Source organism: Phodopus roborovskii, unplaced genomic scaffold (assembly GCF_943737965.1).
Source record: "Phodopus roborovskii unplaced genomic scaffold, PHOROB, whole genome shotgun sequence".
NCBI classification, from domain to species: domain Eukaryota; kingdom Metazoa; phylum Chordata; class Mammalia; order Rodentia; family Cricetidae; genus Phodopus; species Phodopus roborovskii.
Genome location: NW_026125295.1, coordinates 19,616,671 through 19,642,418, shown reverse-complemented (window position 1 = coordinate 19,642,418; position 25,748 = coordinate 19,616,671). Strand labels below are relative to the sequence as shown.

Below are 25,748 nucleotides of genomic sequence, written 5' to 3'. Positions count from 1 at the left end.
CAAGGTCTAAGAAATGGCTCAAACTTGGTGCCTTTCTGCTAGCCACAGCCACTTAAGAGTCCAGTAAGGCAGGAGGAAAAGATGGCCCTGGCCCAGGTCCTCAGGATGCAGGCAGGGAGGGATCATTGTATTCCAAATTAGCAGAGAGATTTGGCTAAGCCTATGAATACAATGGACCCCCTTGCAAATACCTTCTCAGAAGATGTCAGATCTCCCTAGACCATGCTCCCAAGCCCTAGCCCGCCTTTCTCAAATCCCAGAAGATGAGGAGGGAAAATAAATGCCTTTTGCTAGGCTGAACAGGTCATTTGTCTTTTGGCTCATTTTGTGTTTCTGCATAAATCCCACATCAGCCTGTTCCTGCTCCCACTTGCCAGTGAGCAGGTTTTAATTATCAGGAAAATGGTATTTAGTGCAATGAATCACCAGACAGTGAACAAGGAATCAAGTCAGCAACAGAGTAAGGCACAGACACTGGGAGACTGGGAGCAGAAGATGTTCTCGGGTTGTGAATGCTGAGGAAATTCTGTTAGAGGAGATGATGAGGATCAGAGGTAACAGACCCCTATAATACAGGGCACTTTATAGTGACTGATGTGCCCTTCACACCACTGTTAGTAACAGAAATACCGTTAAAGTGTTAGCCACATTTGAGTTTCCATTTTTATTTTAAATCAATGATTGCATATCTTTGGCCTAAAAGGGGCATGTGTGGACTTAAACTTCTGATCGCAAATGTCTCCATTGTTAGCGCTTTGTTAGTAAGTACACCCCCAGCTTTCCCATCCCCTAGTTTACAAATCTCCAATAAAGATCTAATTTGTTCACATGTTCATGGGGAGCATGGCTCCACTGCTGCCTGGTACCTTCTTTCATGGCATCCAATAGTTCTGGAAGCAGAAGAAATCCTTCTCTACTGTCAGAGACCTTGAATCAGAGGATCAACAGAAGTGGCTGAGATGAGCTCTGGGGATGCTGGAAGTCTTCATGGGGAAGTTTCAAAGGTTATGGAGACATTTACAAGTGCCAGTGGTGCAGGGAAAAACAGAGACCTGGCTGCTGTAAACAGCAGGTGACATGCATGGACTCAGAGCTAGGGGAGAAGACCCACTGACCTTGTGCAATCTTGGTGTGCATTCTGAATGCGGAACTAGTGGCAAGGACATCTGCAGGCTAGCCATGACAACTGATCCTAGGGCTTCACAGGTTCTAGCAAAAGCCAGCTGGCCTCTAGTTGAGGGAGGATTGCTAGAACCAACAGGGTTGTGCCAGAGAATGAGTGAGTTGGGTTGCTTCCAGTCATTAATATTCTTGTGTCCCAGCAGGTTTTGATGGGGTCATAAGGGGATGATGCCTGCCTGTACCTCATTCTGAATCCAAGAGCTTTGTCATCTTGTGACTCATGCAGTTTTGTCCAGGTACTTTAGCATGAGAGGGGAGCTATTTAGAAACATGTGCAGTCCTTAAGGGACCATCTCTGATACTCTGCCTCAGGGCATCAAGCCTCCCTCCTTTTCCTCACCACTGCTAGACATCCAACCCACACTGTGGCATCTACAGGAAAGCCAAGGCCTCAGGGTGCTTCATGTGACTGAGACATGAAATAGGACATGAAAGGGCACAATGCTGTGCGGTGCTGAATCAAGAGAACATGCCTGGTAACAGGTTGTAAACAATACAGAGACCGGAGAAAGCAGGAGGCCATGGACGCCACTCTTCAAAGTCAGACTCCTAGAAGCTCCAGCATTGGAATACATGTGGAAGGACAACAGCATGTTACAACAAAGGAGAAATTTGGAATCCTCAGAGAGAGGCTTATTGCTGAGGGTGGAGGAAGAGGGAGACCAGCTTGAAGCAAAGGCAGCAATGTTGATAGACAAGCACTGGGGACCCAGTTACCAAACATAGGTGTGACTACTGATGCACTGGGCACACAGAGCTGACAACTGTTTTATTGGCAGTGGGGGTATTCTGAGAGCAGGTCATTGGGAGCTTATTTTGCAGAGGAAAGGACGGTGGGCTGGGGAAATGGTTGTGAAGTGGCCTTAGCAATTACTTAAGGTGTAAGATGGCAGCGTCTGCAACCAAAGTCCTGGAAGGAAGCCAAAAAAAAAAAAAAAAAAAAAAAAAAAAGAGGAAAGAGCAAATACTCCTAGAAAATTGCTTAACCTCCATGCCTTGTGGGTACATATGGCCAGAATAGACATGTTCTTCCATGCAAGGATCTCTGGTGCTGGGCTGCTGAAGTCCTACTGGGACCCCAAAGGCAATAGATAATGGTCTTGAAACTACTGAAAGGTAGTAATCACCCATACATATGGGTGAATCTAGATCTTTCCATGTATTTGACATTTAATAAACAGTGACTCTAAACTCAGCTTCCTTTTGTACCAAGGAGCCTTTCCTTATATATCTACAGGCCTTCACTTATGTAAGATCTACTCTTTGTTTGTTTGTTTGTTTTTGTTTTTCAAGACAGGGTTTCTCTGTGTTGCAGCCCTAGCTGTCCTGGAACTAGCTCTGTAGGCCAGGCTGGCCTCAAACCCACAGAGATCAGCCTCCCAAGTACTGGGATTCAAGGCATGTGCCACCATTGCCCAGCATTGATGATCTTCTCTTTTCCTTCCAGAGTCCTCCTGTCCTGCTTATCCAGCAGGGTGCTATCTTTGAAGTCCAGAATGCATCAACCACCCAGAATGCAGTAACTCAGACATGCATCTGGGTGTGACTTCATTCCATCTTTCACCTAAGACAGGAATCTTTTTAATAGCATCTATTACTAAAAGTTCTCCAGCTCTAGCCCCATTTTAGAGGAACCTCTTTGATGGACAACCCCTGTGAATCTGGCAACACACTGCCACTGAGTCAGACACTTGCCACACCCGACACAGGCAGGCTGCTCTCCTCTGGACAGGTGCTTTGTAGAATGTGTCCTTCTTGAAACCAGGTCTCTAGGACAGAGTCCATGATTCTGAGTGGGTTCTTAACAGCACAAAGAGTAAATGCAAACATTTAATACAGCAAATGCCCAAAATGGGTGTTATTAGTATTGTTCTCAGGAGTGCCACTGAGAGTAAGCATGTGATCAGCTAGGCTTTTTTTTTTTTTTTTTCCTTTTTTTCACACAAATAAATAGTAAGTGGAACCATTCCCTATTTGTGCTGCTTTAGTTTTGTTTTAACCTAAACACTAGGTTCCAGATTTATCCTGCTAACATTTTGTCTTGCAGATTTCAAATTAGCATTCAAAGCTGTTGGGTAGCTCTGAATTTTGATTCCGTCTTTTATGGTGTTAGTTCTGCTTCCCAACTGTTACCTACAAACTCGATCAGCATCCCCACGCTTGCATCTGAAGTTAAAAAAGCAATCAAGCAAACATGGATTGGATTGGGCAAGAACTAGAATAACATCAGGGACCTTCCTCCTGAGTGACAGTCACTAACTCACTTTCTCTCCTTATGAAGACAATGTCTGTATCTACTTAACAATGTCTTCCATTATACTGTAAGTGCTACCCATGATTCTTGAATTTACTAAATATATGGTCTAATTAAAAGAGACAAGGTCCCATATTTTTTTTTCTTAATTACCTCTCGTCTATTCCTAATGGTGACAGAATTCAAGTTCATATTCTCAGATGCATGTGTTTCACAGTGTCTTGGGACATTTGTCTGGGCCTGAACTCACAACTATGTGTCTTCCTTCTGCTTTGTCTGAAGATTATCGTGTTTTCCAATCTCAAGTATTATGGTTGGTTTTAATGTCTATTTGCCATATGTCAGAATCATCTGATGAGGGAGCCTAACCTGGAAAAGTGTGTTGATTTCTTTGATTGATATGGGAAGGCCCACTCCAATTGCAGGTGGTACCTTTTGGTATCAGTGCAGCTAAAAAGGGCATGGCAGAAGAAAAATCATCTCACCTACCTTTTGCTTGCCTGACCTCCCTCTTAGCCCCTGAGTTAATCTGTCCCATTATTGCATCTGCTGCTGCTGCTGATGATGATGATGATGGTTTCTATACTAATATCAGAACCAGCATGCCAAGCTTTCTTTGGGACTAGGGACCAGCAGTTCTCCAGGAACCTTCGGAACTTCTGGTGCCAGATTGAGACAGCTGAGGGCCCCAGCTTCAATAGCTGGTGTGGTGTGGTGTGGGGTGTGTGTGTATGTGTGTGTGTGTATGAGAGAGAGAGAGAGAGAGATTATTCATCCCATGGGTTTCGTTCCTCTAGAGAAACCTGACAAATACAGGTCCTTACCTCATTTATGCTTTTTTCAAAACATTCTGGCAGACATTGTAATTTATATCTTCCACTCAGAGACAGTTTTCTTGGAACTGATCTCTTAGCCCTTAACCCTTTCACAAGCACCAGTATCCTTTCATCTCCAACCTCATGGAACCCACTCAGCTCAGAAAGCAGGAGTGGTCTACATCCCCTGAACACCTGTTGGCATTTTCCCAAAATAGAATGAGCCATAACTTCCTAAAGTTAGGTTCCTAAGCCTCCCCACCCTACCTGGATGATCCTCTCCAGGTCATCTGTAATTAGCCAACAGTTTGTAAAAACTGGACCAAGAAACCACAATAACACACTGTCTACCCATTCCTGAGCATGAGAAGCCCATGTCCCTTTCCACCCTTGAACATGAACCCCTTTATCAGTCTAACTGACGCCACATCCAGAATATTCTCTTTGTATCTCACACTTCAGGAAGTGTCTTTCCACCAATTCAAATTCCCCTTTACATATCTCTGTTCACCAAGTTCTAGGGCAGTAGTTCTCAACCTGTGGATCAAGACATCCACGGGGCTGCATATCATAGATTTACATTATGATTCATAATAGTAACAAAATTATAGCTATGAAGTAGCAACAAAAATAATGTTATGGTTGAGGGTGACTAACCACAACATGAGGAACTGAATTAAAGGGTTATAGCATTAGGAAGGTTGAAAAATCACTGTACTAGGGTCAGGGGTGAAATTTGAGTCAGTTTCTGAATACAACATCATGTTTCCAATACCCAAATCTGCCATGCGTTTACATGTTAGGGAAGATGAGAGTGTTGCAAATGTTTCTTTTCTGTCTCTTTCAACCTCTGCATTACTTTAAAAGGGTGAGTCTGGCAGACAAGAACCACAATCTTCTCCATAGTGCCCCCTGGAGGAGCCAGGGGAGTTAGGGTTCCCAGGCAATGGTGAACAGAGCTGAACAGATGTTCTTTGGCTCCCAGACCAGGAAGCCTTCAGTGCTTCCAAAGCTGTCCACACTCCACTCCATGGAGGACATTCAAATGGGGGTCCAGGCACAGGTTATGTATCTGCATTTACAACTGGGCACATTTGAGCCCTTTGACTCTTGGGATGGCGCCCAGAGGTGGGGACTCACAAATCACCAACTGGGGTGTGAGATATTCCTTTATACTTTGTAAATATATGTCACAGTGATTGGTTTAAAAGAAAAAATAAACTGATTGGCCAGTAACTAGGCAGGATTTTCAGGGCAAAGAGAATTCTGGAAAGAAGAAGGGCAGAATCAGAGGAGTTGCCAGCCAGACATGCAAAGGAAACAGGAGACACAAGATGAAAGAGAGGTAATGTCACGTGGCAGAATGTAAATTAATATAAATGGGTTGATTTAAGTTGTAAGAGTTGGCTCACACCAAGCCTCAGCTGTTGGCTGAGCATTTATAATTAATATTAAGCCTCTCTGTGGTTATTTGAAAGTGGCTGCTAGGACACAGAAAACTCCACCTACAGTAGGGCATCTGGGATTAGACATAGAGCTGCACCCAAGATTAGGCGTATTGAGCCTCTGCAATATGGGGATACCATGAGGTATGCATCCAGACTCAGAGGGTACACAATCCACCTCTCTCAACCCTCAAGCTTTGTCACTGGAGAAAGTCACTGTTCTTCCAGGATTACCACCAATCCCCTTGAGTGGTTGTGGAGACAATGGGAGTCGGAATCAAGGCAAGCTACTAGATTAAAGTTCCCAGTGTAGGTAATGATGACACCTGCCACAGCCATCCTTTCCACCTCTATCTGTCTGCCTCTCCCTCCCAGACAGGCATGTCCTTCACCAGAGCTTAAGTTTCCCTTCTGCTCTTTGTTTGCTGGGCCTTCCTCTAGCTGCATGGTCCTTTGATCATGATTCTCCAGTAACAATGGTTTCAACCAAAGAGATGGGTGTTCACAGGAGAAAAGTACAAAAAAATGTAACTGGGTGCACAAGGGTGTGGGCTTAGAGAACCCAGTTGTGTGGAGGGGGGGCAGGAGTCAGAGCTCAGGTGTGTGGAGAAAGGCAGGTGTCAGGGGTTAATTAAAAGAGAATACTTGTGCACAGAGGAGAAGGACATTTAGAAATGGTTCATACATCTAAGGTAGCCTAAGAAGTAAACTGAGCCTCACCACAAGAAACTCTACATCCACCTAGCAATAATAGGTGAAACTCACTGAGCAACTCCAGCCATGCTCACTGATGGTAGCAAGGACCCTATGGCTGCAGACTGGGGGGTAGTTCTTCTACAGAGTCTAGGACCCAGAGATACCTCTCTCTGTGGCTATTGAGGTGATGGAGTCCCTCATTCTCCCACACAGGGAGCCATGAGCATTTTAGAAACACATCTTTGTATACCAAGTAGCCTGGTAGAAGCACGATTCAAGAGAAGAGTGGTCAAATGTGAGGCTGAAGTTGTCAAAAGAGCATTATCACTGTACCCAGGATGCCTGGGGATCCTCTGTGCCCCCACTGGAAGGATGGCATACCTTTAGAAAGACAGTTCTTGGCTGAGTCACCCTGGAGCACTGTTAGAAGTCTCTAGACTTCTAAACAAAATTGCAATTTTTGAACCCAATCATGTATTCTTGTGGTCCTGGTTGCTTTCAGGCCATCAGGACCATCTATAAAAGTTTTATCCAAAGAGGTCAGGAACCAGACCTGAAATAGACATCTAGTGGCTCATCACAGGAAGAAGTTGGCCCAGAGCAGACAAGGAGGCAATGCCAGAAGCCAGAGCTAGAGGAGGGAAGCAGAGAGAGGGCTTTGGGACAATTCTAAGGCATCAGAGTGGTACCTGTCTTCTGAGAGTCCGATACCAAAGTCTCGCTTCAAGAGATGGCCTGGGGGTTTCTGATGCATTATGGTGCCATCTCCTTGTGATGCCTACCCTGCACACACCCTGGTCATGAAAGGCTTGACCTTGTATAAATCTTCAGCCGTATCTTGGTTGGAAAGCCATTTCTAGGGAACGCCTTCCTTTTGAGCAGCTCAGGCTCCTACCCTCCACATTAGAACATGTGCTCTTTCATAGCAGCACGGTTGCAGCTGTGAACATTGCATTCCTTCTTGTCTCAGGTGATCTTGGAGAAGGAAAGTCATCTGATCCATAAGAATTTTAGTCTTGGAAGCCGTTTTTACTTATGAAAGAACCAATCCAGAGAACGTGAACTGGAGCTTCAGGTTACATGTGCCTATGGGATCTGCTCACTGCTGAGTGCTCAGGATAAAAGAGGTCTAGGCAAAAAGGAGGACTGGAATATGATGTGGCTTATCGGGGAGAGCCCAGTGTGCTGGGGCAGATTCCTCGGACCTATGTAGAATCCGGAAAGGGTCCTTTAGAAACAGTGCCTATGTAAAGCTCTAAGGATTTGTTTCTAGAAGCAGGGAGGTGGCCCACCTATCCTCCTGGGGACTGGTTTAGACTGCAGTTCTGAAATCATTCAGGGGAAGGAGCAGCAATTTTGATATAGAATTATATGTATGATGGTGAAAGCAATCTGAGTTAAAGAGAGAAAAGCAGGGGGAAGATAATGAATGAGGGAAAACTTTTGAAGGTACCGTTTAAAAGAAAAACACGCTTGGGAGCTACCCCAGCACTTCAGCCTCCTGGGCTCTGTTATCTTTTTAATTCCCTGCATTCATGTTCTATGGCTTATCTGTGAATTTGGTTAACACATTCCCCAGCCGCTCAACTGGATAAGATAAGGTAGAAGATGTTAATAGAGAACCTTCCATCTTTCCCCACTGAGTGTGATTTCAGGATTCATTGACTTGCTAAACCCTGTCTTCCCCTGTCTCGAATATGGCTTATCAGTGCAGAAAGTCATCTCCCACCAGGAGTCCAGTGACTGCCCAGAAAGGGCGTGCAGTGGACAGCCTGTGGTCTCCAGGGACTTGCAGAGAGGGGCCACTTGGGCACCGAGGGCTTGTCAGACATTTGCTGTTGTACCTGATCATCACTAGAATGGCTCTAAGGACCACTTTACCTGCCAACAGGCTTGATTCACTGGATGAGTCTATGGGTGTGTGCTCTCTACTCACCTCGGCCTGTGCTGTAATGCTGGAGTTTATCACTGTACACAGCCTCTTTGCTGTAAGCTCGTTTCCTGCAGATAGAGAAGAGGTGCTTTCTTAGCAGGGTCACACCCAGGCCTCATGCCCAAACATAGGGCTCAGCTTGGGTGTCTCCTGCCATTTGAAACTGGGGACCTCTCACTGGAAGGTTTTGGTTTTGCCTTGGCTTACATTCTAGTTGACCAACACACATTCCCTTGGGCAGAGGTTTCAGCTTTCAAGTCAAAAGCTTGCAGGTACCAGGAAAGACTATGGGCATCTGCCAAGAGAGCAGTGGTGATGAGGGCTCCCATCAGTACCAGTGAACTGCAGAACTGCGTGGTGGGAGCCGACTACGAACTTTGCAGGCAATATCTGGGATAACCACCCAAGGCAGCTGCAAACAGTATTAAAAATTCACAAGGCCTTCAGGCCAGAGCTCAGCAGAGCTCAGCTCACAGCATCTCCTTACCCCCTCTTCTGCCCGCTTGCCTTTTGCCTGCTGCCCAGAGCCTGCGCTCTGTAAGCCACAAGACTGCTAGCACACAGCTGTGATGCTCCAGTGGGTCAAATGCAATTTTGTAACTGTCACTCTGAAAAGTCCTTGTGCATGAGGGGCTAAAAGTCTTGGCTAAAATGAGGTTGGAAGATGGATGCTGTTTACTTATAGTCTTGCCCAGTTCCCATAGCAGGGTTTTATCCAAGGCACAATGGAAATAAATCCTCTTGAGATTTCTAGGCTGATGGTTGGAGAACTTACCCAGGCTGCCCAACTGGGGAAAGGCCAACATGGGAGAAGGGTACATAGAGAGGGGCTTCCTGGGTTCAGGGAGGGTTGAGTGGAGGACCTACCTGCTGCACACGATGGAGATAGCCACCAGAGACACAACAAATACAACCCCGGCAGCTGCGGAGCCAGCAATCAGGGGTAGTTGCTCTCTCAGCTCTGACTTGTAATCATCTAGGAAAGAAAGAAAGGGATTAGAGTCTGTAAGGAGTAAGGTTCCCCCACCCCTACCCTGCCGCCGGTTTGGTCCCGCTGCCACACCCGCCCCAATTAAGACACAGAGACTCTGTATCTGATATAATGCTGTTGGCCAGGTCCTCTCTATGAACCCCACTCACATAGCTGACCAGGGTGTGTGATACAAAACTCACCAGATAAATGTATGGGTATGCACATACCTGGCCTGGGTGTCAGATATATTGGTACACCTGGGCCCTAGTTTCTAATGCTTCAGTAATAAAAAAGCAAAACAGTAGGGACAACTCTGGTAACTCAGGGCTGATGACAACTCTCTCCTAAGAGGTGACTCTTAGGAGCCTTCACTGCCTGGCTCCAAAGGTTTCTCCAAGTCCTCTTGGCTGTGTTAAGATTAAGACCAATGGAGGGGGATTGAAAGCCATGCTGAAACAGCTGTTGAAATGCAACTTGTCAACAGATTCATTGAGCAGATTTTTACAGTTTATCTGTAGTCAGCCAGCGCTGCAGCAGGAGCTATGGAGGGTGATGAGACACCAGAGAAATTGCCCAGCACTCTGAGCTCCCACTCCACAAGAAAAGGATTGAAGTTTCTGCCAAGTGCTAAAACAATGCTGCAATACGGGTAGAGTAGAACATCTCAGGGTCATAGAAGTGGGCAGAAATGGTTCAAAGCCTGGTTTTGCTTGTGCATTCTTTGTAGTCTTGGCGGGGGGATTATTTTACCCTTTATGATTCTCGTGTCTCTTGACAGTTGATAAAATGTCAAACCATATAACTGGTTCATAGTATCTGACCTATGTCACAGATGTACCCAAATTCTACTTCTCTTTTTTTTTAAATCCACACCAGCTGCCCTAATCAGCTTGTTACCCTTATTGTGCTGATGGCCTTTGTCAATGGATGCTGCTAAAACTCACGCATAGGGAAGGTCAAACTGTGGATATTTTATTATGATTAGGGTTGTCAGATACAAGCAAACTAAAGCAAACCTACACTCCAAATAAATAATGAATGATATTTTAGTATAAATGTGCACCAAATATTGCATGGCAGATATTTGTCCTCACACGCTATTGATCTGGAATTCAAATTAAACTTATCTCCTTATATTTGATCTGGCAACTTCAATGATAAACCTCACTACAATGAGGGTCCCCATAAAACCATACCAGGACCTTTGTGAGCAGAGGTGTTGAACACCACTATTTCTGAGCCTGTCCTCAAATCTATTGGTGAAGATCAGGATGTCTGCATGTTTCACTGGTACCTCAGCAAGGTCTTATGCTTATGCCCAGTTCGTCTCTCTGGGCAAAAAAGTAACTTCTAGAGGCAGTGCTGTGGGCTTGTAGTGTGTATGCATATGCATATACATGGTGTTGAGACCAAAAGACAACTTTGGATATCATTTCTCAGGAGCCATCCTCCTTAGTTTGATGTGTGTGTGTGTGTGTGTGTGTGTGTGTATGTGTGTGTGACACACACATGCTGTGAAGGTGTTCAAAGATGAGAGGTCAGATAAACTCTTCAATGATGTCTCCATTTATTTTAAAGACACAGTCATCACAGAACTTGAAGGTTAAATATTCAGATGGACTCTCTGGCCATCAAGCCCTAAGATCCCTGTCTCTCCAGCCCTGGAATTACTGATACAACTGTTCTACCTGGCTTTTTATGTCGGTGCTAGGGATTTGAACTCAGATCCTCACATTTAGACAGTGTTATACTTGAGCTATCCACTTAGTCTGCTGTTGGCTCTTAAAACACTTCATTCTATAAAGTACAGAAAGTAAAAAGACCGAAGGTGGAATTTTGGTTTCCTCAGCTGAGAGCCTTGTTTATGAATTTGTATTATGTATATCGAAGTACGGTTTTGCACAATGTGAGTGCAGGGGCCCATGGGAATCAGAGAGGGCATCAGATCCTCTGGAGCTGGAGTCACAGGTGATTGTAATTGTAAGTCCACTCCTGAAGTGAACGCTGGGAACTGAACTTGGGAAGGACAGTACACATTCTGAACAACTGAGCCATCTCTTCAGAAATAAAAAGCAGAGGACCACAATGATGAATCTTTGACAGTCTTCATTAATCAAATCTTCACAGAACAGTATGAAACCCAAAGGTAATGATCATGAGAATAATAATGGTTATAAATAACAGGGGGAAAAAACTAAGTCAAAGGTTAGCTCACAGTTGTTAAAAGTGGCTAGGGCACCATGTGGCAGTCACCTGCCCAGCATGGACACTAATTTAGAAGGGTCCCATGGGTCTTCCTGCCTCGATCGACAGCCATCCCACTGACCAATCTTCAACATCCCTCTCTGTTGCGGACACGCCTGCAGCTTCCTCGAGTGTCATCGCCAATAAAGAAGCCCCATCATTAAGATAAATTCTCTCAAATTTGGCCACTTACCAGAACTCTCTTATATCTCCCCTCTCTTGGGTCTGCAAAACTTAACTGCCAAGTATAAAACGAATAGCCTTCTTGGGGGAAATTTGTTACTTCTTGATTTGTCTAGCAGAATTGCCAAGAGACCGGTGCTCAGAACATTTGGAGTTTGGGGCTTTTAATCCTGTGTACCTCCTGATGCCAAAGTGCCTATAAATCTAGATGGTGAGTGAGGTGCAGAATGGGGGGGGCAGAGTCCTTATGGGAGAAGCAGATGGCCCGTGTTCCTCTCACCCCAGCAGTGTTATTAATCTCAATGAATGGGCTCACCTTTCCACCCCATCTCACCAGCCTCGAAACACGAGAGAAAATTCACCTGGCGTAAACTCAACAGGCTGCACTCTCTAGTCTCATGGTGGCCAGACAGCACATGCAAAGCATCCAGCTGTGTTGCTTCAAAGTGGGGGGGGCACCATCTGGGGTAACTGTTGCTCTCCTTAACCTCTCTCCTCATACCAGAGCACCCAGCCCTGGTTTCCATAATTTTTTTTCCCAAGAAATTTTTAGAAAAAATAATTTGATTTTTAAACATTTCTAATTAATGTAGAGACCTCAAGTCTTATCAAACACCCAGTCTAAGAGCACCGGTCTAAAATAGACTGCTTTGGGGGGAAGACATTTCAAATACATGGTAGCTAGCAAAGAAAACATGAGGGCTTCTAATTGGTGGGTTGTAGAATAGATTGATATTTAGAAAGTTATATGAAAATGGATCTCAAATGAGTCAATATAGACAGGTAGGTAATCAGAAAGATACAGGAATGCACAAACTCTGATAGGTGGCTAGCTAAGGAAAAGAGGTGGATAGTGAGTCTGCCAAGGCTGTGCACAAATCTAAGGTTGCAGAGAAATCAGATCCACTGAACTAATGATGGAGGTGCTCTCAGAGGATTAGGATGCAAAGTTAAAACAGGGGACAAATAAGTTCCCAAAGAAAAGTATTCTTTGGGTGTGTGTACAATAGTTCATATAACTGGCAACCTGGAAGGATCTAGAATGTCCCAAGAGACAAACATCTGGGCATATCTATGAAAGAGTTTCTAGCCTGGGTTGATTGAGATGGGAAGATGAACCCTAAATATAAATGACAGCAGGCAATGGGCTGGAGGCCTGGACTGGATCATAAAGAGAAAGGGGCTGGGTACTACCATCCATCTCTTCCTGTCTCCTGACTGTGGCTACTGTGTATGCAGCTGCCTCGGGTCCTGCAACCATGACTTCCCACTGTATGTCACCCAACTGTGCACCAAGATGGAACTCTTCTTCTGTTATTTCTGTCAGGTATTTTGTCACAGTGAGAGAAGTTGTTCAGGAGGATGGACTGAAAACAGAGAGAGAATCTCTCTCTCTCCCTCCCTCCCTCCTTCTCTTCCTCTCTCCTTCCCTTCCTCCCTCCCTCTCCCCCCCTCACTGAAAATACCTGAGCAGGTCCTGAGTGACAGTGACCACAATATTCTGAGATCCTGAACACATGGCCCAAACATTTGTCTCCTCTTTTTTTTTTTTTTTTTTTTTTTTTTTTGTCTCCTGCTGGAGACAGTGAGCTCGGTTCCAGAGTCCAAGCATAGAGGATATAAAGGTGAGAAGGAGGCAGTACAGGCCCCTGGACCCTCTGTGAAACATATGGTATCTCACTATTGGGAAGATGCAGAAACACAGTGTGTAGATCCACATGGGGTACCCTTCCAAGGCATCCATTCACGTGCTGAGAGACACAGAGACCAGACCACAGAGTTGGCATGTACCAAAACGGTCTACATGGCCCTCCTGGGAGGCAAGTCCTACTAAAGGAACACACATCACTACTCTAGTGGGACAAGTATCACACAAGTTTCTATGGAGTTGCTTTTCTTTTTCCCACCATTGCCTGCCATGTGCCTTTGCCATTTTCACTCCCAACACGCCCCCCCCACACACACACACACCTGCCTTACCATCTGTCAGGGTCTGGAAGCACATCTTGCCACTGAACTTGCCATAGCCAGCCACAGTTCGGGCGCGCACCTGGACCACATACACCATGCCGGGTCGTAGCCCATCAATTCGGGCCGTGTTGGTCTGGCTCCTGGCCATGGAAGAGTTGAACTCATTGTGCTCCTAAAGGAGAGACAAGGGAAGGGAAAAGGGTCACCAGGCAGCTCTGTGAGGGCACTCGGTCCTATCAGTTCTGGGTCTTAAACCTTCTGCAGAAGTGTCTTTCTCTGAATGAGGACAGCCTGCCCAGGCCAAGGGAATGAAGAGTCAGCTTTAGCCATGGGTGGGGACACATTGAAGAAAGAAATCTGAGGAAAGAGTTGAGCTCCCTCTGCCTGATCGGGAGGGAGTTCATAGAGATTTTCTGCCTATGCCCCAGCCCTCCCTCTGGGTTCACATGTAAAATAACAGCTCCTTTCAGCTTTGCAAATTCCATCACATCTCTGACCTCAACAATGGCAAGCTTTGCAGCCTCCGCGTGCCGATTGCCTGCCTCTGTTTCTGCTGAGGTGCAGTGCATTCTCTCCCTGCTACAGATCTACTGGCTATTCTGTACAATTACTGTTCTAGATGACTCCTCAGGTTCCTCCAAGTGTTCAGTAAAGGGCTTTGTCTCCATTCTGCTGAAGTAGCTGGGGTCATTCTAGATTGTCTCTCACACCTGCTTCTGCCTTCTCTTGGCCTTATCTGAATATCCATGTTCTAACTCCCTACCATCAGTCAGCACCAAGGACAACATGTCCCTTCACCCTGGGTCCTCATCCCTTCCACCAATACCAGGGATCAAGCTATCCTCCTGCCTGTCTCTCTCTAATACCTGATCCCTGTTCTCCACAGTCTCATCTGCCAGATCCATGTCTCTAGTGTGCAGAGACTTGTGTGCATTGTTTTTCCCTCTGGCTCTTCCAACCATGGGTACCTTTAAAGCATCACTTCATCTTCTAGCTGCTGATCGTGTTTAACAACACACTGGGGACTGGACTTTAGTAGTCTCCCATCCCTTCTGATGCTTCCCACCCACGTGACATTTGTCCAATGTCAAGGTTCTTGTCTTAAAGGGCCCCTGCTTTAATTGTCATCAGATGGAAAGGAAACTTCTAGACTTGGACAACCATGCCCTTCAGGATGAAACCAGCTCTAATCACTCATGTTCCCTTAAAGCCTTGGTCTTAATATTCCTCTGGGAACCACACCCCCAAGGAACCAGCATTTTGCTAGAGGTTATTTCTGCAGTCTGAAATGATCCTGTTTCCTGCAGGTTATTTAAGCTCACCCCCCCCCCAGCATCTCCTCCCTAGGGAGTCCTATTTCACTTCCCCTGCACACAGGCTCTTTATTACTGTCCTTGCTGTTTACAGCTCACCCTTAGCACCCTATACATCAGCCTGGTCTCTATTTCCAAATGTGAGCATATCTTTTCTTTGCAAGGATGCTGAGCTACTGCTTGGTGTGCAAGAACAAAAGCTTAGAGTTTGGCCCTTCTGTATGCACAGTGAATCTTGGGGCATGATGACTTCATTGAAAATGAAGAGGCTGGGATCACTGAAAACAGAGCAACCCCCAACCTCCTGTTCAGATCTGGGAACTGAGTGGTTCAAGAGGCAAGGACACAAATGAGAGAAAGGCGCACATGGTGATTCTACAACCCACATGCTCAGCCAAATCCCAGGGGGGAAACATGGGGAAGTAAACTAGCACAAAAGAAGAAACTCCCATTTTCCTAAACTATGTAGAACTGTGCTTTGTAAAAGCAAATCCCCCCCCCCCACTGGATTCTCTCATCTGGCCAGCCCATCAGGATGTTGTATAGATGGGTGTGTATGAGCTATGGGTCCAAAGAGTGGTTGGTCTCTTCTGTGGAGACACTCTGTGGAATGGATTGGAAGACACACAGATGACAGCAGTGTTAACTGTGTGTTGTGGCAGATGGAAACTGGCCGTGGGAGAGGGGCTGTGGGGATGTTTCAAAAGTAACCAAGCCCAGATTTGGGTGAGAGAGCTATTGAGAAGCAATCAGGAAAGAGTAGCATAGGTACCATCATACAGACGAAAGAGATCAACCATATTGCATTGGTAACTGGAGATCAAGAACAGAATAAAACAGACTAAAAGAAGGTCCGAAAGGGCTGAGGCGCATGAGAAGTGTATTGCCTAGTTTTGTGTCAACTTGACATTAGCTAAAGTCATCTGAGAGGAGGTAGACTCAATTAAGAAAAGGCTTCCATTAGATCAGGGTTGAAGGCAAGCCTATGGAGCATTTCCTTAATTAGTGATTGATGGGGAGGGCCCAGCGCATTGTAGGTGAGGCCACCCCTGGGCAGGTGGTCTCAAGTTTTATAAGAAAGCAAGCTGAGCAAGCCATGAAGAACAACTCAGTAAGCAGCACCACTCCATGTCCTCTGCATCAGCCCCTGCTTCCAGGAAGTTACACAAAGGCCCTAATGAAGGGGCTGGCCACTGAATCCTGGGGAAACATTGTCTGGAAAGGAACTTCTCGCTGGCCTTTGCATCTACTTGGACAGCAGGGGCTGAAGAGGATTCCCCTGAGGAACTGAGCAGCAGATGGAAGGCTGTTCACTGTAGAAGGGATGCCATCTAGAACTTGCTAATTACTGTTTTGACTCACTGAAGACAAGAGATCAGAAACTATGAGCATCACCTCATCGAGTTGTGAATAAGAAGAAAACACCATTGCTACAAATGCAGGCAGCTGCCTGACTTCTCCACTTGAGCTGGAATCAGATGGGACCACGCACTGCTTGAGATGAGTAATGCATTGATTGGGTGGCGCTTGCTGGGGGGAAGAGTGTTTTGATATATTGGCATTTGGATGGTGAGGACCAAATGTTAGCCCATAATCGTTTTCCAGTCCACACACTCTTGAAGCGGTTCAGTGATTAAAATGGGCATCGGTTCTTGTTCTTTGCCAAGTCATTAATCAATTCCAGACAAATGAGTGAGAGCGATGAGCAAGGTTGCTTATGACTGGTTTGATTATAAGTATGTGAAGATGGAGGGCACAGTTACTGAGGGCAGTGGTTATGTCTCCATTATCTCTCTACCCCACCCCCAGCATGCCAGCTCCTCACTGTCTGGGGGTCGCCAGTGCTAAGGGAATGAGCAAATGGCACACTTACCATCAGCTGAGTACAAGGCATTGCTTAGGTCTAGAAGCATTTCTGTAAGATCTTGAAATCTGAAGAGTAGAAATGCTCCCAACCTAAACCAACTGGCCCTAGCTCAGACAGTTGTTTTGAAGTGCTGGAGAGATCCAAACACTTAATCATAAAGACAGCTGAGGGCAGACGTAGATGCTGCCCCCCCATGGTTTGCCTACATGCACTAACAGGAGTGAAAAGTGCTACAAGACAGTCAACAAGAGAGAATGATGAATGGGAATATACTGAGATGGAGAAATAGATGAACATGGGAGAGGCATAGGGTGTGTCCTTAGTCCTCTGATCTGAGCTCTCTATTAATGAACTGCTGGGGGAATGCAGAGCCTCACTGGTTCGATACACAAAACTGAAGTGGAAAAGTGTTCCCAGCACAGGCTGAGAGTCATATTGGGCAGGAGACCCACAGGGGAGCTGTCAGAGGTTGCAAAACTACCTCCAATGCGCCAGCCACTTGCCTTATAAATAAAGTGCTATTGTACACAGCCACACCCATCTCCTGCTATGCTGCTTGTGGCTGCTTTCCTGATATTATGACTCCTGGTTCAGATGAAGGGAATGGGACATCCACAGGGAGAGGAGGTGGCTCAGGATGGGGGAATAGGGCATTTTATTTCTTTGGATTGGATCCAAGACATCTACTGGGCTGGATTCTATTTGTGTTGGTGAACCAGACATGACAATCATCCATTTTCCTTAGATGCCTTTGTGTTTAATATTACAACCCAGTATTATATTTCAGGAGTTACTCTGATACAGAAATCCTGAGCATAGATGATGAATTCATATAATCCCAGAAGTTTTCAGCATTGAAATATAATAAAAATGTCTGTAATTTGGTTGTGTGACTCCCTATATGTGACCTGTGTGGTCATTGCTGTCATTTAGCCTTTATGTGATTTAGTTCCATCATCTATAACTGATTATAAGTGGCTTATGAGTGTATTTCTTTTAAGGATCAGAACTAATATATCTGTGTGTATTTGGAATATAATAGGTACTCAATATATGATGAATTACCATTTTGGTTATTATTTCAAAAAGCCTTTACAGGCTAATGTCTTTTTCTTAGTCATACTGGAAACGGTCAAGGCAATGCAATGGATTTTGCAGTTCAACCCTTTGTAAGTAAAGAAGAGGTCTATTCTCATATGCTCAAGGGTGGTCAATGACTAGGCAAAGAATCCTCTGTGTTCCCAAGAAAAGCATCCCATCCTCTGGAGGAAGGACAATAACATGCTCCACTGAGGTGTGCAAACTGCCTCAGGCACTGAGTGTTATGCGTATGTGTGTGTTAATAATTAGTATGAATTAATGAGAAGCAAGGGGAAGGCCTAAAGGGGAGACTAATGTCCTTCATAGCCTAAGAAGCTGAGGTTAATTACAGTACTGCAAGGGGAGGAGATTTGAATGGAAATGCAGTCAGTGGCAGAGGCTGAGCTGGGCTGAGCTGGAGAATAGGATGCCAAGGCACAGAGGCATGAGCCACATAGATGTGATCCCAGGTTATGTCGAGCACTTGACCTCATCACAGCAGCCCACCAAAGTGTCTGCCCTGTCCATAGGAGGTAAGGGAGAGGCAGAGCGGTTGGCACCTGGAATGAGATATCCACCCCGCCCTCACTTGTTGCATTGATGCTCTCTGTCTCCGATCAGGAAGCAAGAGAGCAAACTGGGGTCCTGGACCCCAGACCTAGTCCCCCCAGGTCACCCCCATATCTGTCCCCACACCCCAATGGGCGTGGTCACTACAACAGGTGCAGGTGGGCTGGATATCTCAGTACAGGCACCAAAACACTCAGCCCCTTGCCAACACCGCCACCTGCTTTGCTGTATGATTGACCTATGGGAGTGTTTTTGCTTATTTTTATTCTCTTTATGTATACTTCTTTGTCCAAAGCAGTCATATAATGGTACTGAACACACTAGAATATGAAAAAAGTGTCAAGTCTTAATAAATAAGCCCAGGCACCAAATGGGCACATCTTAGGGAAATTCTTCTTCTCAGATGAAGTATAATTTCAACAGGGCTTCAAGATCACATGTAGTGTAAAAGGTGTTGAATATGGAAATGCATACACTGCACAGTAAACTGATAAGTGTAATTTGGTGGAACTTCTGGTCAACTTTGCTACAGGATGAAATCAGTGTCCAAACTCCTTGGAAGATTGATTCTTGCCTTATTATCTCCCCCTCCTCATTTTTTGTTTTTTGTACAAATAGATCCCTAACTTTGAATTAAATTGGGTATAATGTTGTCCTGGCTAGTTTTATGTCAACTTAACACAAGATAGAGTCATCTGAAAGGAGAGAACCTCGATAAGAAAATGCTTCCATAAGATCTAGTTATAAAGCATTTTCTTAATTAGTGATTAATGGGGAGGGCTCAGCCCATTGTGGATTGGGACACCCCTGGGCTGGTGGTCCTGTGTTCTCTAAAAAATTGGGCTGAGCAAGCCATAATGAGCAAGCCAGTAAGCAGCACTCCTCCATGGCCCCTGCATCAGCTCCTGCCTTCAGGTTCTAGCCCTGAGTGAGTTCCTGTCCTGACTTCCTTCAGTGACTGACTGTGATGTGGAAGTATAAGCCAAATAAACCCTTTCCTCCCCACGTTGCTTTTGATCATGGCATTTCATGATTCAGCAATGATTACCATAACTAAGACAAATGAGTTAAAATTACCCCCAGTTCATTGAATGTTCTGAATCAACTGTCTATGAAGGCCAGTGTTCTCTAAACACAACTGAATGTTATCTCATTAGCCTTACTGGCAGTTGCAGTTGTTACCATGATGTCAAGGAGCACACCTCCCCATAGGTAAGACTGGTGACCTACACTGGGCTGCACTCTATTTTCAGGGATGTAAAACTGCTACCATTTCACAAAAGCTGTGCCCTGCAATGGTTAAATCACAGGACCACAGTGGCTTGTCAGGGTGCTGGAAATCAGGCCTTTGCTTGTAATATGGTGCTGTTTTGCCGTTCATCTTTCCTCTCTGCAGGGCTGTGAGGTCTTCATCCCTGATTCTCTCTATATCCAACTACCCAGTGGATGACCTCACCTAGACAAAGGGTTTTAATACCATGTACATCCTATTCCCTCTCATGATTCCAAATTAAGAGTTATCTTCTGCATCGGGTCACCAGTTTCCTATTCTACGCCTCTACCTGGCTTTCTTACAGGCATTTTAGCCACAGAGCTGAACTTCTGCTCTTCTTTCATCCCAATATCCACTACTTACAGAGGTCTCCTCCTCAGTCGACGTTGCCTGCATCGTTCTCAAAGGCCTCTCTCAACCCATCCAACTTAGAATCCCGTTAACTCTTCCTACAGTGTATACAGTATATCTAGGAGCCAGCTAATTTCAACAGCTCGTGGTTGATGCTCCATTTCAAATATCTATCTTCCTGACAGATGATTATGGATCTAGCAGGGCCTATTTACAGCTTGAACGATGTTCAGAATATCAGTCACATCCTGTCCCTCCTCTGCTCTTAAACCTTCAGTGGCTTCCTGCCTTACTCAGTAGTAAAGCTTGATTCATTACAGCTTAACATGTTGGCTTCCCTCGTAATAAGCTCTCTACTAGTTCCAACTGCTCATATCATTCCAGGTGTTCTCATCTGCTTCTACTCCTGGAGTCACAGCTGTGATGGCATTTTAGACTCTACCATTCTTCCCTCACTGAGATAACTGCTTCATAACTTTACTTTCTCAGATACTGAAAGAGGTCTCGTCTTCTCCAAGAGGCTATGAGCACTTTACTTATCCCTGCCTGGCCTTTACTAAGCCATTCATCTGCTCTGTCCCCCTGCCCCTTTTAACTTTTAAAAGTTTATTATTTTGGTGTGTCTCTGTGTGAATGTGATGTGGGGGTGTATATGTGCCACTGTATGTGTGTAGAGGCCAGAGGGCAACTTACAGGAGTTGGTTTTCTCTTTCAACCTTTATTTGGATTCTAGATATCAAACTCAGGATATCAGGCTTGTTCACAAAATACCTCTTCCTTTCCAGGATCTTTCCAGATCATCTATATTTTTTATGCTACTATTTTTAATATGCTAATCATTTCCATATTTTGTATGTTTATTGTTTAGTCTGTCTCCCTGTTTTGGGAAGCATGACTCCTGATGGCAGAAATCACTAACATATCCTAGAATAGGACCTACCAAATAGTATCGAGATCAAACTCTTCAACAAATAAACAAATGCATCTGCTGTTTTTCTAAACATTGTGTTGGGTTAGTTAGGAAGTGCTGTATTTTCAGAGGGTTTTTATAAATGCTGCAGTTCACTATCATGAGTTTAAAGGCTCTCTCCCAGGTCAGTGCAGAGAGAGCCTAGGCAAGCAGGCCTGGTTTTCTCCTTAGGGAATCCCTGCCCTCCAGCACCCAATTCTTCCTCCCTATGGGTTTCCTCCTGCCTGTCTCCTTTTGCCTTCCCCTGGCCACACCCATGGAACAATGTTGGCTTGGCCTTAGAAGCCTGAGGTTAAAGCTTGCTCACCTTCTCATAGTACCGGATCTCATAGTCCAGGATGATTCCATTGGGCTGCTCCGGCTGAGGCCATGACAAAGTGATGCTCCTCATGGTGGCACTGACCTGGTGCATGATGGGGACAGTGGAGGGGGCTGTGGAGAGAAGAAGAGATGGGGTAGCCAAAGAGATACTCAATATGGGAGAAGTACTTATCTTTGGGAGATGAATAGAAAGAGGTGATTGGGTTTGATGCCTGTGCTTTCTCATTAGCAGAACTGGATGCACCTGCAGAAGATGATAATTTAGCAGAGGAAACCACATGTGAGCAGGGCTGGAGTGGATGTAGTATATCTATGGTACAGAAGAAAAAAGAATGTATACAAGGGCGAGCGATACAGCTTAGTGGGTATAGGCGCTTGCTGTGAAAGCCTGACAACTTGAGTTCAATCCCCAAATCTGGCATAAAAGTGGGATGAGAGAACTAACCCCATGAACTTGTCCTTTGACCTTCATGTGTGTACTGTGGCATATATGTCAACACACACACTTTAAAATCAGTCCAAAATAAGAGAGAATGGGTAGAATAGGAGGAAGAGACAGGAAAGCACAAGGTGCTGGAGTGCCCTCAGTGATGCAGTAATGGGCTAAGCTACTGCAGGGCAGAGAACCTGGGGTAAGAGAAAACAGCAAGAGAACTGATTAGTGCAAAGTAATTGTACAATAGAAAGGGACATTCCAGCAAATATTTCTTTCTGGTACTGCATGTGAGATTTTAGTGTACTTCAAAAAGAAAGGAGGTAGCATCCCTCATGAAGACAGGAACACAGAGCTGCAACATAGCCGCTGTCAGAACCCTCCAAATGAGAACATTTGCAGTGAAGAACTCACAGATGCAAACGAAGAAATGATACACAAAGCAAATGTTTAGGAACAGGCTAATAATTCCAAGATCAGCAGAGGTGATTATGAAATTTCTGTTAGGAAATAATATTTATGTCCCGATTCAACATTTTTCACACGGTGTAAGTAAAATGAAAACAGTCTGGAAATAATAAATGAGGGCTGTCTTCCTAAGGGAAGACGGGGGTAATGGATGAGGCTCAGTCTGCACTCTGCTCAGGGGCTGTTTTGTTTAGTCCTGCCACTTCTGCTGTGATGAAGGTCATTTCCTCACTCGAACTCCACTTTACAAGGGTTTCTCTGGGGACCACGGCTGAGTGACATTTACTATCCTCAATTTAAGTTAATAGATTCCCTCCAAGACCTGGAATTACAGAGCAGAGCTAGCAGATCACGCAAGGGGGAAGGCATGGACTTCCCCACAGTTCATCGGACTCTAGCACTGACTAAAGTCAGTCTGTGCCAAGGAAGGGGAAGCAGAGCATCATTCTAAAGTTGCTCCCAGCTGTGTGAAGCATACAGAATTAGAATTGTGGGAAATGCTACCACGAGTCCTTAGCATCAGAGTGTCCTCTGGGACTTTGGAGGTCAGTTTGCACAAAGCCTATTAGACACCATGTGTTAGCTGTAACAATGCACCTCTCTAAGCTCCTACTCCTAGAGTTGTAACTAACTAAGGCCCTCAGATGTGGGTGCCACTGTGTTTACACAGAGGCTTGCTTCCATCAGAGTCCCAGCTAATCACCAAGTAGCTGGCCCATCCCTGCAAAATGTGGGTTCCCCTAATAGGTACTCCTAATCAAAGATTCCACAACAATCTTTCCAAGGCTTCATGATAATAGGACAGGTGTGCCAAATTCCTCCTGCCCAGTCTTCCCTCTCTCCTTCCTTCTTCCCTCCCTCCCTTCCTTCCTTCCCTCTTTCACTAGAATTGGATGATCATTGTGGTCTGATGGCTCCCCTTAAAATGTCCCTACCAAATACTTGCTGCTAAGTGTCCTGCTGGGACACCCTGCTCTGTGCTTCTGTAACTGTCATTATTTATGTATCTTATTTATCCATATCTCAAATCTGTCTTCTTTTCCTTGGTCTCACCTCTCCAAACTAAAGTAGTCTAGATCATTCCTTGTTGCACATGTCAAATATCTAAAGAACAAGTCAGATTATACTTGAGTGTTCCCTGCTATAAAGAATGGTCAGCTGCTACAAATATTTCTGCCATAGCAAGACATGCTGCTACCTGCAATAGCTCTTACCATGTTACCTAAGCCCCTGTAGACATGAGATAGAGGCGTCAGTCCAATTCTCTCCCATTGTCTGCACTACAAGTTCAGTTTAAACTTAATATCTACCACATTTTGTGCATTCTATTAATTTAACTATTAGCCTTTGGGGCAAAACATGTCTGTATTGTTCAGTCCTGAAGTTAGAGTCACCTATAATCTCTAGATTTCCCTGAGGTATGTTCTCTCTTACCATGTCTGTAGACTTGGGTTTCTGTTGTGGAGATGTATAATCCTTCTTTGCTTTTTATGGTATTTTTTTATGTTGTTAAATTTGATCTACTTATCTAACAAGTTAAAAGAACTTTTTATCCTCATCTCAACTGAAATGCATTTTCTCTCCTCCCTTGGTATTATAGCCCAGCTTTGTTAAATAGTTACCATTTAATTGTATCTGCTGAGTAGTTGCTCATTTAGGTTCTAGACATACATTCATGAACAAAGAAAAATTCCTTTCCCTACTCTCTAACTGGAGGGATTCAGAGTCTAGACATAACAAACAAACAAGGAAATACATAAAAGATATTAAGTGGGAAAATGAAGTCGGGGAAGAAGAGGTGGGAGAAGAGGGTAGGAATTTGTGAAGAAACAGCTAAAGTGTCTGACATGAAGGCATCATGGCCAAGGGGAAGGGCCTTTGGCTTCTATTCAAAGTGACTTGTGTGACAACAGTATCATCTTCTGTGGTTCAAACAGAAGGTGTGGGCCAGACAAAAGCACAAATACCTATCATAAAGCCACTGTTGTGAGATCAGACTCCAACAACAGAGTGGCCAGAGCTTATACAGAAACAGCCCCCAACTTAATGATGCCTTGACTTTGCTTCCTCAACTCTACCATGTTGAAAAAAGTGATTCTTATTTAGCAGTTCTGATTTTGAACCTTTCCCAACCTAGAAACAGCAGCTACAATACTCTGTTGATGCTGGGCAGCAACAATGAGCCACATCCATGTAAACACACAGTGACTAGTCCATCATCCACAGTTATCAGATCACCTTGAGAGAGAGAGATAGAGAGAGAGAGAGAGGGAGAGAGAGAGAGAATGCTATGTTTGGTTTGGGACAGAGCTGTTTCATCAATTTATTAAGCTATATGAGATGTTTGATATATTGCTATAAACTAGGTTCTACATTAGATAACTCTTCCCAACTATAGGCTACTGTTTTGAGCACATTTCAGTTAGGTTGGCCTAAACTTGGTGTTAGCTGAAATAAATGTTGTGACGTAGCTATATTGTACCAGGAAACCATTCCTTCCTGGAGAGAGGCGGGAGCCTCATAAGATGTGGAAAGCTCATAAAACATAGAAGCCCCAGGAAGCTTAGAAAATGACAAGACTCACAAGGCCATTTCCCAAGTTTATACAAGTAATAACAATTTCTGGAGAGATGAGACTCTGTCTGGCGGAGCTGCCTGCAAGTCGTTCAGGGAGCTCCAGGGACTGTAGTTTCATCAGTTGTCACCCATGCCAGGGTTGGCTTTTCTGTGGTGCAGCTGCCTTTGACGCACCATGTTCCTTGGTAACCCCAAATGAAGTCACTGATGCACTGAACTAGTGTTGAGTGGGGTTACCCCTTTGGTCTATTATATATAGCCTCTCTAGAGTGATCAGAGATTTGTCTCTCCTGGAAAAATCATGCACAATGTAATTTTGATTTATTGTACCTCCAACTCAGTGGCAATGTCATGGGGATGTAGTCCCCTCCCAAGTTGAGGAATACTGGCATTGGGAATGTCTCCATAGATGCTGGATATAGAAGAAAGAGAATTAGAAATGACTGCAAGGTTTTTGTTTGGAACAGCCAGGGGCAAGGCTGCCATCAACTGAGATGAAGGCGACATCAATAGAAGGCCTGTGGGAGGACAGACCAGGTGTTCCACTTCGAACACATTACTTTTCAGGCGTCTAAGATGTCCCGTGTAGACACCAGGCAGGGGAGATATGTGGGTAAAGTTGGTGCTATTAGTATTTCAATAAATCAGAAAGGAGTTGAAGTGACAGATCCTGAACATAACTAGTGGAGTGGATGTGTTAAGATGTAGGGAATGAGGAGAAAAGAGCAAAGGGCCCTGCGCAAGTAAAGCCAATGGAGGAGAAGGAAAGCCCGAAAAGTGTGATTACCCTGGAAACCAAGCAGAAGGAAGCATACTGGGGTACCAAATA

At 44.9% G+C, this 25,748-nt stretch overlaps 1 protein-coding gene across 1 annotated transcript in view; it reads right to left on the bottom strand.

Annotated features, from left to right (window-relative positions):
- The window catches only part of Ephb1 (EPH receptor B1), a 416,176-nt gene that overhangs the window by 72,380 nt on the left and 318,048 nt on the right, over positions 1 to 25,748 (bottom strand). The window contains exons 6-9 of the mRNA XM_051206222.1: positions 21,428 to 21,552; positions 13,706 to 13,868; positions 9,193 to 9,301; positions 8,329 to 8,393 (exon numbers count right to left, since the gene is read on the bottom strand). Of these exons, the coding sequence (XP_051062179.1) occupies positions 8,329 to 8,393; positions 9,193 to 9,301; positions 13,706 to 13,868; positions 21,428 to 21,552 (462 nt within the window). The remainder of the gene's footprint in view (positions 1 to 8,328; positions 8,394 to 9,192; positions 9,302 to 13,705; positions 13,869 to 21,427; positions 21,553 to 25,748) is intronic.